Genomic DNA, 15,048 nt, shown 5'->3' with positions numbered 1-15,048 from the left:
ATCTGTAATTGTATTCTGTGAAGGGGCATGCTATTTTCATTTATGTACTTGCACACATGAATATATATTTAATTTTATTTTTATTTTTTTTACACATTATGCCAGCAGGGGGCAGGGAGCCACTTATTAGATATTCACTGCACACTGGTCCCACTCATCACATATGCACGAGCGGGACCAGTACAGCAGCTCCCCCCCCCCCACACACACATTCCGGCGCAGGCAGGGAGGCTTCCATCTCGCTGCCTGCTGCTGTCCCCCGGCTCCCTGCAACATTCGCTGCAGGGGTTAAAAATCGCCATCAGGGGCAGCGAGCCCCTGCAGCATTGAATAGGGTGAGAGGGAGGGCTGGCAGCGAATGCTCCAGCCCTCCGGAACCCTGGGAAAGTGCAGCGAATCCTAAACAAGAGTCGCTGCACATCGCGAGAAATGTCATTGAATACTGCCCTCTGACTCTTCTACCGCTATATGATGAAAGATATAACTAAAAAGATGGCAGATTTTTTGACTCATAGAATGTGCGGAAATATGCTAACGTAAAAATTATTTGAGACATATGCTGGAGGCTGCACAAGTGGCTACAGCTGCGCACACATTCACAGCATCGATTGTATTCTGGGAAACATCGACTCCCTAAGTGAGTCTGAGGCACTGGAGATGTGTTTGTTGCATAGAGGATTGCAGTCGGCAGCTGATACATGCACCAAAAACGGTCCCAGCAAACTAGCATTTATACTCTCACTCCCCGCTCACTCCTCACTGAATTCCTTACTATCACCATAATCACAATGAATTCGCCACTGGTGCATTTTGCAGATAGTCGCTCACCTGTGTGAACATCGGAATAGCGTAGAACTAACCTACCAGCAATAAAACACAATAAAGCACATACACTCAAACGGTAAATATAAATGATCTCAAGTGAAAAATAATTAGAAAAGGAAGGAAAATAATGAAAGATCACCCACAGATGTTTTAGATAATCTTATTTGAATGTATCCTATTCGCAGGTCAGATCTCTTGGAGAAAGAGTGGTCCTGTATGTGCTAAACCGGATTATATATCGGAAGAATGAGATGGAGAGGAATGAGATCCCCTTTCTCTGTCACAGAAGCTCAGAGTATGCCAAAGTTCTCTGGAGGAGAGGGGAAGCCATCGGCTTTTATTCTGTTAAACCCTCTGGTCAGTTGTGGCTTGTTTTGCTGTTATTTTGATAACAACAGGGATTGTGTCATTTGCATAGTTCTACCTGTGCAGGTAAAATTCAACTGTGGTCAGTGAGGCATACTTTATTGTAGTAAATGTTTTGGCTAGTGTTTATGTTACACAGGCCTTGATTAGCTGGTCATGTGACCTCAGCTGTAGTCTATCTTAATTAGACCTGCTATATCTGGTCATATAGAAGGCAGTCCTCTGCCTGGGCAGTTCTTTAACTGAGAAATCTACTAAGTGGGAAATATACAAAGTGGATTTACTTATAAAGAACAGTTATAAAACAGTTGAAAAACATTGAACAACATCAACCAAGGTAAATACTATACTTATTCCACACTTTCTCAAACAATCTCCCCTTTACCTGGTCACCAACAGACAAACTATCACATCATGCTCACCACAATGCTACTTCTCATTTCATTACATGGCATACTTACCAAACTTCAACCATCCTATAATCTCCCTGACACTCACCACTCTGTACACATTGCCTCTTCCATTATTCACTCCCCTCTTCTAAACACTCATGAGCTCTTTAAATACTTCTCTACTTGTACTTTCACATCCACTTCCCATCACCAATACAAAAAACTGCAAACATCCACCTATCTCTATCTCTCCTTTCTAATCTTATTAGCTGGGGACATATCACCTAATCCAGGCCCCAACCACCTGACCCACCCAGATTTAATGGCTTCTAAGCCTAGAAATTCAGCTAACCTCATAAATATCACATGCCTCCCACCACACACCAAACAACTTACATGTGCCCTATTGAATGCACGCTCTGTTTGCAATAAATTAACATCCATCCATGACCTCTTCATCTCCCACAACTTCAATCTGATGGCAATTACAGAAACCTGGCTCACACAATCAGACACGGTCTCGCCTGCAGCACTGTCACATGGTGGTTTCCACTTCACTCACACCTCTAGGCCTGGTAACTGTAAAGGAGGTGGAGTTGGTATATTACTGTCACAAGACTTCACATACTCAGTTCTCCCACCAGTTCCTTCACTCACATTTACATCATTTGAAGTACACTCCATTAGGGTTTTTTCCCCTTTCTCTCTGCGTGTTGCTGCTATCTATCGTCCACCTGGGCTTCCCAAATCTAAATTTCTGGAAGATTTCTCTGCCTGGCTCCCCCATTTCTTATCCTCTGACATCTCCACTATCATCCTGGGTGACTTCAACATTGCTATTGACAGTCCACCATCTCTGCATGCCTCCAAACTCCTCTCTCTAACCTCCTCTCTTGGCCTCTCCCAGTGGTCCGACGCCGCTACTCATGAGGAAGGCCACTGCCCTGACCTCGTTTTCACCAGGCTGTGCTCAGTCTCTGATTTTACTAACACTCCCTTCCCTCTCTCTGATCACAATCTCATTACTCTCTCACTCTCCTCCATTACCTCAAGCTCACTGACACAGAAATCATGCAAGCCTACTCTAACCCGCAGAAATACTAATGCTATTAATTTTCAACAACTTTCCACCTCCCTCCAACAACAGCTCTCACTAATTTCTACATTTACCTCTCCTGACTCTGCTGTTTCCCACCTCTACGAGACTCTTGAAACAGCCCTTGATGAAGTGGCTCCAGCTACCCATTATACCCCACGTAGGCTTAGATGCCAACCGTGGCACTCCAACACAACAAGACAACTACGAAATCAGTCACGTAAAGTTGAACGCCAATGGCGTAAATCTCGTAATATTACTGATTTCCTCACATATAAGACTAGCTACCACTCCTACTGCAATGCTTTGGACACGGCCAAACAAACATACTACCAATCTCTCATCTCTTCTCATGCCACCAACCCTAGGCGACTTTTTAACACATTTAAGTCTCTTCTGTACCCTCCCCCTCCTCCCCCACCGGCTACCATCAGTGCACAAGAACTTGCCTCCTACTTTAAGGACAAGATTGATAACATCCGAGATGAAATGGTATGCTCCACAATCTCTAACCCTCTTTCTGCCACACCTGAACCCTCTGGCACTTTCTCTTCGTTTGAGCCCACAAATGAAAAGGAAGTATCCGCACTCTTCTTATCCTCCTACTCTACTACCTCTCCTCTTGATCCTATACCTGCACAAGTCATTAAAAATCTATCTCCTGTGCTTATTCCAACCTTAACTAAAATCTGCAATCTCTCTCTTGCTACTGGTACTTTTCCGTCTCTGCTCAAACATGCAGCGATTACTCCCATTCTGAAAAAACACAATTCTGACCCTAACTCTCTCTCTAACTATCGTCCTATCTCTCAGCTCCCATGCCTCTCCAAGCTACTTGAGAGACTTGTCTACTCTCGCCTAACAAACTTTCTAAACTCCAACACCCTATTAGACCCGCTTCAGTCAGGCTTTCGCTCTCAACACTCCACTGAGACAGCACTGACTAAAGTGGTTAATGATCTGGTAACAGCTAAGTCTAAAGGCCATTACTCACTGCTTATTCTTCTAGATCTTTCTGCTGCGTTTGACACTGTGGATCACACTCTCCTTTTACAAACACTACACTCCCTAGGTCTTAATGATACAGCCCTTTCCTGGTTCACATCTTACCTATCTGATCGCTCTTTCACTGTTCGCTTCTCTGACTCTACTTCCTCTTCACTACCTCTGTCAGTCGGAGTTCCGCAAGGCTCAGTCTTAGGTCCTCTGCTTTTCTCAATCTATACCTCCTCGCTTGGCAAACTAATCAGCTCCTTCGGATTTCAGTATCACTTATATGCGGATGATACTCAAATCTATCTATCAACCCCAGAGTTGTCACCAGTGGTTTTGGGCCGAGTCTCTGAATGTCTCTCTGCCATCTCACTTTGGATGTCTTCTCGCCAACTCAAACTCAATATTTCCAAAACTGAATTACTTATATTCCCGCCAACTAAGAACAGTTACCATCCTGATATCTCCATCACTGTTGACAACTCGACAATCTACCCTACCCAACAAGCTCGTTGCTTAGGGGTCACCCTCGACTCTGACCTGTCCTTTGTTCCCCACATTCAATCTGTCTCCAAATCATGTTACATGCATCTAAAAAACATATCCAAAATACGACCGTATCTCACACAAGACACTACTAAATCTCTTATCCATGCACTCATTATATCCCGCATTGATTATTGCAATAGTCTCCTAACTGGACTTCCCAAGAACAGACTCTCACCACTGCAATCCATTTTAAATGCTGCTGCTAGGCTGATCTTCCTTGCAAGACGCTCATCGTCTGCTGATCCGCTCTGCCAGTCCCTCCATTGGTTGCCTGTATATTACCGTATTCAATATAAAACACTTCTACTTGCATATAAAGCTATTAACCATACTGCACCAGCATATATCTCTGCACTTATCACACAATATCTCCCATCTCGACCACTCCGCTCTGCACAAGATTTGCGTCTCTCATCTGAGCGGATCACTAGCTCCCATTCACTATTACAGGACTTTCATCGGGCTGCTCCCATCCTATGGAATGCCCTTCCATGCACAATTAGACTCTCCGCTAGCCTCCAAACTTTCAAGCGTTCCCTGAAAACTCACCTCTTCAGGCAAGCCTATCATATTTAAGTTCTACACGCATAACCCTCTGAGGCACTTATGTATTATATAGCTTCCCTTCTGGACTTGTAACTTGTTGGGACTGCTATGCTATTACTGGTGCCTGTCCTTGTGTTTCCCTCCTATATCCCTATAGATTGTAAGCTTGCAGCAGGGCCCTCCTACCTCCATGTCTGTCTGTTACCCAGTTTGTTTTATCACTGTTTACTATTGTAAAGCGCAACGGAATCTGCTGCGCTATATAAGAAACTGCAAATAAATAAATAAATAACTGGGCAGGAGCGGTGAAGCTAGACACACACTGCCTATACCAGACACACACTGCCTAATATACTGTAGTCCAAGGGTAACTATAATGCCTTGTGATCTAGGTGGAACTCACTGCCTTGCCCTGAAAGGGAAAACTGCACCCGCCGCCTATTCAATGCTGCCATTTCCGACAGCACTGAAGGCGGATTTTGACAAAACAGATCCGACTTTAAAACAAGTATGATCTGTTTTGTCAGAAACGGATGGGGATTGTTGAATTCACGGCCGTTTCTCGACAATAAACGGCCGTTTTTTTCCCGACGCCCCCACTTTTCACCACTTGACAGGTGGAACATTGAATTCCGTCTGTCAAGTTGCAGACGAGCTGGACGAAAATGGCCCGGGATTCCAATTGCCGGGATGGTTCCGACAGTCGGAATCCCACATTGAATACCCCCCTGAATGCTGACAAAGCTGAAATAAAGGTGAAATTGTGCATTTAAAGGTGCTACAGATATGTCCTCCCAACATCTAACCTTAATACACCATGCATTATTTACAAAAATGCATCTTAGTCGCAATGCAACAATGCTTCTTAGTCGCAATACACATGAGAAGACTCCTGATTAATTTGGTACAAGACAATTTTATATTGTGAGTGACTGTGGGGTGGATATAGTAAGTATAGTGCTTCCTGCCTATGCTCTTACCAAGGCAGCGCAGGAAGCATTAGCGCTGTGATGTAAAAACATCTTGGATGCCAAAGTGGAGAGTGAAAACTCTCCCACCAGCGATCTCGATATTATCGTGAGATCACGAGCGCAGCCCGGAGCCAGCAGCAGTGCTAGTGTTGTCCCTGCAGTGGGGATAGAACAACGCTAGCCCTGGGCTGGCGAAGCGGTCTGGGTGGTTTAACGCCTAGGTGGCCTGCTAATTTCTGGGGGTTTGAAGGGGACAGCCTCGCAAAGCGTTACTCGGCAGGCTGTCCCTATCGCACGTTACGTGCACTGAACATACATTTAAAAAGAGTAATCTCCCCAGTTAACCAGCATTAAGTGCAGTATTCTGTATGCTGGTTAGTACATCTGTCCCACTGTGTCATATATCAAATTAATCTCCTCTTGTGTCCTAATCACAAAAAAGTAGTATGCAATATAGTCACCCGTCACTTTTGGGTGAGGATTAAAATTGCGGGTAGCACCTCTCAACTGTACAGCTTTTTCATTTTGTTTAATTGATGTGTATTAAAATTGCTTCATTCGTTAATCTTCTCACATTGTATCATTCATGAGTGCAGCATACCCATCCTTGTGCCAGCATCATAGATTTATATGACTGTCTCACATTTAATGTCAGGATAAACTAGTTTGCAATATGGGATGAACAGCTGTGAGGTAATGCTGGACCTTGCATTCTATAACTGCTGCAAAACTTTGTGTCTTGTGCACCAGGAAGTACATGTTCTGCATATCTCACACAAAGCTACACCCTCCCGGTTCTGGACACCATGTTTATCAGGAAGAGACACCGTGGAAAAGAATTTGCACTGCAGATGCTTGAAGATTTTGTAGACTCCTTTACAGAAGAGAGGCTTGGACTGCGGTATCCTCTATCATCTACAATGTCTACAGGTAAGCTGCTGTCCATGACACCCACAGATATAATGCATGACTCTAATGAACTGAATCTCTCATTGCCGCTATATGCAGCAATAATGAATGTAGTTTGGGGTCAGATAAGCCTGTTCTTCATGCCAGGGCAGCTTCTCTTCTACTCTGAATGTTACCTAGGCTTTCACCCCTGTTGGCAGCAGCGAAACAGCTGAGTTCTGTCCCGGCAAGACTCCTGCTCATGCGCTGCCTTAGGTCCTGCTTGTGCGCATGTAGAATGGGAAGGAGTGCTGGGAACATTAGAGATACCTCCATTGGAAGGTGCTGCGATCACCATCTGAAGATAGCATCCGCCGACACAAGACCCGAGCAGCTACATTTTGGAGCTAGTTACGTTGGGGAAAGGCTGTTCATTACAAGACTATGGGGATGGCAGTATTCAGGAGCACATGGGTTTGATACTAATATCATGGGTATTTAAGGGACCGATTGAGGGTCACTTGTAGCGATCCGAATTCGGCCCGAGCCCTGATGGTTGTGGTTTGTGCATGGACATTTCTGCGCATTTGCAAACCCCCATCAGCAAAAGGCTTCGGCGAGATACACACTTGCCGGGCCGTTCACTGGGAGGAGGGAGGGCCGAGTGTGAAAAGGAACGCCCAGCGTTTTATGGGCGTCCCCATGAAAACGCTGAGCGTTTCCATGACTACAGGAGCGGGCCGATGCCTTCCAGAGGCGGGCAGCTGATGTCACAGGACTCTAGTCGCCTGCCCTGTCTTTGCCCTAGCGCTCATAAATAAAAGTCAGTTGAGACTGACTTTTATTTGTGAAGGCAGGAGAGTCATTACACGGTCATCGATCATCAAATGGATTCTCCTTCTAGCGGAGGCATACGAGGGGATGCATTCTCGTACACATCGCCCCCCCAAATCCCCTCGGTACCATGCAAGGGGATGTGTACGAGGCATGCGGTGTCTTAGGAGCCAACCTGAATTATAACCTAAATGTGGGTTATTGTGGCTCAACATGAATATTGTGGTAATAGAGTTTAATTAATAAACTATTATATTTCTACCTGATTTTGAACCTTGGATATCATTAAAACACTGGAAAAATGTGAATATACACAAATACCATTTCCTGCTCCTCTACAACATCAATATACCTTTCCAATATAAACCTTATTTCATGAGATATATTGGAACTAAATGTCCCGGACCTACCGGTCGCTTCAACAGATATGCCAATCTGAGTAGCACCGCCTGTGACGAGGGGGTCCCTTTGGACACACGGGGTCATACATATGAGGTACACTGCCACCAGCACAAGCCCAGTTTTAGCTTTCTGCGCGCAAGGTATGCTTGTGCCCGTACCTGAACACACAATACAATATATACAAAATCTATAACGTAAGCGACTAGGGGTTGAGTCATAAATAACACAGATTCAGGACTAGAAATGTGAATAATTTATTTCCAAGAATACTTTAGAGCTTTAGTTACAAAAATGGATGGTTAAGTATATTTTAAAGAATACACACAGAGTAAATAAAATAAACTAAGGGCAAAATGTGGGCAAATACATGAAAGCTGAGATTCCCAGACAATTGTCAGAACTTTGCATGTTAAAAATAATACGGATCATTTTCTGGTCAGAATCTGCGAATCAAGGATTTCAAACATATTAAATGTCCCTGATCCCTCAAAACAGGCATTGGTAAAACATTGAATTGGCTCCCCTGATGTATGTGCTCTGTAACTCCCTAAATGTCCGCCATGCCAATTATGATCTTGGCAGTTAGAAGTATGAGTCCTAGAGCTGGGATCCTTCCTTTGGTAGAGGGGAGGTTTATTTGAGATGTGTATCTTTAGAAGTTTTTTCCCACATAAATATATTTCTTGTAATAATGTATATTTGTTGTCCAATCCCCTCCCAAGTATGAAGAAGGTAGGGTGCACAATATAACCTATCACATCTATTGTAGCCTGCAAGCAGTATTTAGACAAATATCCCGGAGATCAAGAGCTGCTGTGGGAAGTGGAAGGTGTTGGTCATTGGTTCCAGAGAACTCTTATTTCAAGTATACTCCAGAAGGAAGCACAGAGATTATTGGGTAAAAAAAAATAATTTTTGTATTTAATTTATTATGCATAAGAAACCCCATAATCAAAATGTACTGTATGGGATCAGCAATATTGTTTGTAATATTAAGATACAATGTATTATGATTCAGAGACCGCAATGGTCCAAACCTCCTGCATCGTGGGGAAATTTTAGCCACACCCTCTGACTACTGACCAGGATCTACCATAGGCTAATAATTCTTCACCAGCAGCATGCTATTCTGTGGGTCATTCATGCCCCAGACCAGGCCTGGCCACACCGTGGCCCTCCAGCTGTTGTGAAACTACACATCCCAGCATGCCCTACCACAGCTTTAGCATTCCCTAATAGCTATATTGTAGCCAGGTATGCTGGGATATATAGTTTCACAACAGGTTGGCTGGGCCTGCTCCAGACTGACACTGCCCAGATATCTACATAAAATAAAGAATGTGTCTTATGCCGGTATCCAATGCAGCAATTTACCTCAGCAAATGTATTCGGCCAGGGCTATCAAATTTGCTGATAAGCCACAGTTTTTGGAGATTATGCTTCAGGTGCCTCAGGCACCCAAAACATAATCCAGGAAATTAGCTGCTGCAGACCTGTATTTGTGTGATAATGCATTGGCTCGGGAACTACCAGCTATAATTGTGACTGATATACCATAAGGCTGTTTTAGCCTGTTTTTTTGCCCTGCAGTAAATTAACACCAGCAATTGGATACCTGCCTTAATAATTATATCTGGGAATAGGAGTAGCCTTAATTATAATCTATAATCATACTTTTAAGTTTAATGTAATTTTAACAACACAGTACTGTAGCTGACAATACAGATTAATACACACAAGCACACATGCAGTGAATCAGGACTCTGCCATATTTTAAAGAGAATGTTTTACCCTTTTTAACAAAGAGCCTGATTCAAGTTTGCAAAAAAAGCACACAATTGCGCAAAACCATAATGCATTGCAGGTTACTCCACGAATTTCACGCCAGCAACAAAATGATGAGCATGCCCACATCTGAATGTCACATGTGCAGAGAGATTTTGATTTTAATTTAGATTTTTTTTCTGTGCAGGCTAAATACTAAGTGCTTTTGCAGGTAGACAGCTACAATTTTAGACTGCAATTTAAATTTCAGTTTTTAACACACCTCATCCAAATCTAACTCTCGTTGCACATTTTACATCTGCCCCACCTGCAGTGCAACATTGTTTTGCCCAGTTGTGTGCTTTTTTCTTTTGCTTGCTAAATAATAACTAAATAAGACCAAAAGATAGGGATTTATTGCAAAATTCTATTGGTGTTCAGGCAATCATTTTTCTTTAGCTATCAGTTTTCATAGGGAACAATTTTGTGGCATTTTCCGGTGACTTCTGTTCTGCATTGGTTGTGTAAATGAATTTATGAATACAGAAATATATCATTCTTGTGTTTCTCGATTGATGTTTTTTTTTTAAGATCGCTTCTTCCAAAGTTCCTTTTTCAACACTGATAAGAGTTTATCTTACCATCAGCCTGTAGATTTCTGGTATACAACTGTGGCCATCATCAGTAATGTCACACCGATGATTGCAAGTGTGAATGAGACATTAAAGTCTGGCAGCCAGTAGTAATTGTAGAGAGTATGAGTGGACAGCAATTACTAGGGTTGATCTCGGTGACAGCAAACCATTTATTTTGTCTTTTTATTATTGTGTTGTTTTGTCCAGCTACAGATGCTGCCAGACAGGATGCTATTCCTCCATGCACAGAACATCCCCCAGTTAAAATCCAGGATCAGAATACAGAAGTTACAGACACTGAGCCACAGGAAGCCATTCTGACAGTGCACACTGAGGAAACACAGGTGTGGTTATGGTATTGGGTTACTTTAACTGTTTGGTCCTTGCTCTTCATTTACCACATATATCACCTACAGTACAAAAATGTAAGGCCTCCCTTATGTATACAGTTTCCTTGTAGGCCACATTGCTAAAATAAATTCTCATCTCCATCGAAGGCCCCTTTTATAAGCCTGTAGGTCCCATAATATCTGTATTTGGGCTGACAGGCACTGGCAGCAGGGACATATAAAAGGAAGCTGTAAATTGTAAGCTTGCAAGCACGACCTTCCTATTATATTGACTGACTGAATCTACCCAGTTTGTTTATCCCTATTTCTAAATGTAAAGCGCAAGGGATTTAGGGCCTTATTCTGGTTGGTGCGGCCGGGCCGTACGCGTACGTTCCGGGGTTTTTAATGATCTGCGCATGCGTACCATCTCCAATGCGCAGCCGCGAACACTCCACATCGCTTACGGACGGGTCTCTACGTGCGAAAAAACCTGTACGCGAGAGTACGGGCATTGGGGGCGGCATAGGGGCGTGATGAGGGGAGCAGCCGAAATAATGAGGGAAAATGGGCGTAAATATGGGCGTACACGGGGGTGTGCACCAAAAATGAACGGTGCTACTACCGCACGATCGGCTAAAGCACCGTTCATTTCGGACACAAAACAGGCGCCCGCCAACCGCCAGCTCAGACCACCCCTACAGATACCGCATGCCTGCGTGCGCCTGGGTTTGCTAATTTACGCTGATTACTACTCAAACACATACACCTGAATGTAATAAGCAATGCTGCAGTCTATTAAGTCCAAACCATGATTTCACTACCTGCAAGCCACACACAGCACTCAAACACATTGGAAGCTTATCTTTCTATACTTCTCTACATTTAAAGGTTTGTTTAATTTAAGGTAAGAATCTTTTTAAGACCTGCTTATATATGCTAAGGTAGGTATTTGTTAAACAGTTATACACATTCACTACGTGCTTTCATAGACTTTACACAGTAGCACACTCAATCTACACAAGTCGACATGTGTCAACGTGTTCACTCTAATACAAACATAGGTTTTGTATTTATGATACAATAACATAAACCACATCTAACACCTACAAAGGATGTTTCAGCAATGTTTTAAGCCCATGCCCACTATTTTGCACATTAATTAATTAAATCAATTAATTAATTTTCTTAATTATAGATGAAAGGCAAGATTTGCAGGTCCATATATGTGAAGGGTATGCCAGCGTGCACGGACGTACGCTCACTCTCATGAGCGGTGACATAAGCTGAGTTTTCTATTGAAAACAATAGGGACCCGTCCGTGCAAGCTGGCGTACGCTCAGATAGCCGCAAGAAGTCGGTGGGAAGACGGACGACAGACGTCCGTAAACGGTGGCGTACGCTCTGTTGTACGCCAGTTGTCGGAGTGTAAGGGCTGGTCCGTCCGTGTACGTTGGCGTACGCTCAATTGTACGCCACTCCCCTTTGACGTTGTTTCTGGCCGTACGTATGCGGCTGATTTGTGGGTGGACTTAACCCCAACGGCCGCGTACGGAGAGCGTACGTTAATAGTGAACGTACGCACGTTTGGCCGCTCCGATCAGAATAACCTCCTTATTTATTTATTGACAGTCTCTAAAGGTGCCCATACACATTACAATTATTGTAACGATGTGTACAATAAGATGAGATCTAGTACAAAAAGTATGTGCTGCACATACTTTTTGTAGTAGATCTCATCTCATCGAGAGGCGATGAGATGCGATATTGTATACAATATTGTATAAAATAATTGTAATGTGTATGGGCACCTTTAGAGACTGTCAATAAATAAATAAATACAATAAATAAGCTCAAAACATTATTAAGGTGGCCATACACTTCTGAAATGTATCGCAGCAGTGTATGAACAGCCGATCCACCGCCAGTCGCCCGGGACGTTCCCGGACAGCAGGAGCGCATGTGGTCATCTCACTTGTGATTTATCTTATGTGACCCCTTTTCCTTGACGCAGGGGGGGGGGGTGTCGGAGGTTGGATCTGCATGCCGGTCCGAGGGGACATTAAAGGCCTTGAGACTGGGATAATGAGTACTATCGACACTATAAAGTATATTGACGGGATGTACCAAGCAATGGCGGGACATCCTGCCGCCAATTGTGCCGATGCTCACCAAGCAACGCAAAGGGCAGCTCTCCGGATAAGAGCTGCACTCTGCGATCCCCACCGCTGCTTGGACTTCCTCCTTTCTGACAGGGAAGTCCAACTGCGCATGCGCAGAGAAGCTGGCGACCACGGTGCATGCTGGGAGGGATCCGTGTTGGATCCCTAACACAGCAGCGCTGCGAAGAGAAGCCCATAGGCTTCTATGGGGCTACACCAGCTAGAGCAGACGTGACCCCCTGCAGCAAAGCCCTGCCGGGAGGGGCTTTAGTGCATTTAAAAATGCGGTAAGACCCCGAAAACGGGGTCATTACCGCATTTTTTGTTTAGTACATCCCGCCCTCTGTCTGTTTAAATACTGTTTACATTTTCAAAACTGTTCTTGTCATGTTTAGGGAGAAGGGGTGCAGCACTGTGTTCATTTTAGCACTTTTTTGATATCACATTAGTTACTGACTTGGAAGGATCCAAGAGCATATCAAGTGCAGTGCTGATGGTATGCTGAGCACTTTAACTATGGAGGTGCATGGAGAGGACCTCACAGCTCTGCCAGTGATAGGGAGGATGCTGGCAACTGAAAGTGTACTGGGTAGAAATATCCTTTGATTTAACTACCAGCAGATACAATAGTATTTTGATTAAAAAATGTTTTTCTTTTTAGCTAGAACCAGATGAAGAGAAAAATTCTTCAAATGCTGAAGCTAGCACTTCTGAGGGTAAGCAAATTAAATATTGACAGAAAATTATAAGTAGGGGAAGGCGGGGCTAGTTACAAAAATACAGATATTCAAATATCTCATTTCATCAAAACCAAACAGAGAAATGTACACAAAACACTATTCTTTTTCTATTTATATTGGTTGTAAGTCACATCCAGTAATCATTATTAACAATATAATCGTAACAATCTGCCCCCTATGGGTGTAAGTTGTTATGGAGTTGGGGCAAGTTGTTACTGATAAAATAATCATTACAAAATCTTAATACAAAAAGTGTTCATTGGAAAACTTTGTACATTTTAAAAAAAAATTACATTTGGCATAGACGGTGTAATGGTTAGCATTACTGCCTCACATCACTGATGTCATGGGTTTGCTTCCTAGCATGGCCCTATATGTGCAGAGTTTGTATATTCTCCCCGTACTTTCGTGGGTTTACTCCGGGTGCTCTGTTTTTTCTCCCACAATACAAAATATACTGGTAGGTTAATTGGCTCCCAATAACCCTAGAATGTCTGTGTGTGTGTGTGTGTGTGTGTACACATGTGGTATTGAATATAGATTGTAAGCTCCACTGGGGCAGGGACTGATATATACTGAATATGTGTGCGCTATATAAAAATAACTGGTAATAGAGGGTGACTGGACACGGATTGTAGCCTGCATGCGATAAAATCCAGTGTCTTTTTTAATTGCTGGCCATTCGAAAGTTGATTGACAGGAAGCCGTCATTTGCAAGGGTCACCCGGCAATTTTTGTCAGGGAAGAGCCGTGCCCAAGCATTTTAGGGGAGGGTGTGTGATGTCACTTCCTACCAATTTCTCTTTTTCGCTTCATGCAGTATACTGTGGTAGTGTCAAAATATTAGTTTGATGAAAATCAGCTGCTTTTCTTAAAATAATTCCATTAATGACATAATTTGTTGCCGTCCGATAGGTAGTTTCAGGTATTGTACCTATGTCTGTTTTATTTATTTATTTATTACCAGTTTCTTATATAGAGCACACATATTCCGCAGCGCTTTACAGAGTATAGTTGAACATTCACATCAGTCCCTGCCCCAGTGGAGCTTACAATCTATATTCCCTACCACATGTACACGCACACACGCACACAGACATTCTAGGGTTAATTTGTTGGGAGCCAATTAGCCTACCAGTATATTTTTGGATTGTGCGACGAAACCGGAGTACCTGGAGTAAACCCACGCAAGTCTGGGGGGAGAATATACAAACTCCGCACAGTTAGGAATCGAACCCATGACCTCAGTGCTGTGAGGCATTAATGCTAACCATTACACCATCCGTACTGCATCCGTCTGTTTTCTTTTTATATTTTCTAACCATGACAAACCTATGGAGAAAAGAAAAAACCTAAACTGAAAAGAAAAATGGTAGCACCATCCCTCCCAATGGTCCCAATTTTTGTGGGACAGTCTAATTTTTTTGGGAACTGTCCCGCTTTTCCACTTGTGGGTAGCAAATTTAGGCGGTGGGGTGGTTGCTCACTTGCTTACAGCATCTATTTAAAGCAGGCAGAGGGACTGGGGGCATGCCAGCAGCTCACAGATTCCTGGG

At 43.4% G+C, this 15,048-nt stretch overlaps 1 protein-coding gene across 2 annotated transcripts in view; it reads left to right on the top strand.

Annotated features, from left to right (window-relative positions):
* The window catches only part of FAM169A (family with sequence similarity 169 member A), a 69,040-nt gene that overhangs the window by 30,032 nt on the left and 23,960 nt on the right, over window positions 1–15,048 (top strand). Inside the window, exons 5-9 of one of the 2 annotated variants that reach the window (XM_083151917.1) lie at window positions 1,011–1,182; window positions 6,489–6,668; window positions 8,632–8,760; window positions 10,475–10,605; window positions 13,414–13,468. In XM_083151917.1, the coding sequence (XP_083008043.1) occupies window positions 1,011–1,182; window positions 6,489–6,668; window positions 8,632–8,760; window positions 10,475–10,605; window positions 13,414–13,468 (667 nt within the window). Of the gene's footprint in view, window positions 1–1,010; window positions 1,183–6,488; window positions 6,669–8,631; window positions 8,761–10,468; window positions 10,606–13,413; window positions 13,469–15,048 lie in introns of both variants that reach the window. The other variant, XM_083151916.1, reaches the window with a different exon arrangement.

The sequence above is a fragment of the Crinia signifera genome, chromosome 1 (genome assembly GCF_055691185.1).
Source record: "Crinia signifera chromosome 1, ASM5569118v1, whole genome shotgun sequence".
Taxonomy (NCBI): domain Eukaryota; kingdom Metazoa; phylum Chordata; class Amphibia; order Anura; family Myobatrachidae; genus Crinia; species Crinia signifera.
Note: the sequence above shows the minus strand (reverse complement) of the source record. Positions and strands in the feature narration are given on the sequence as shown.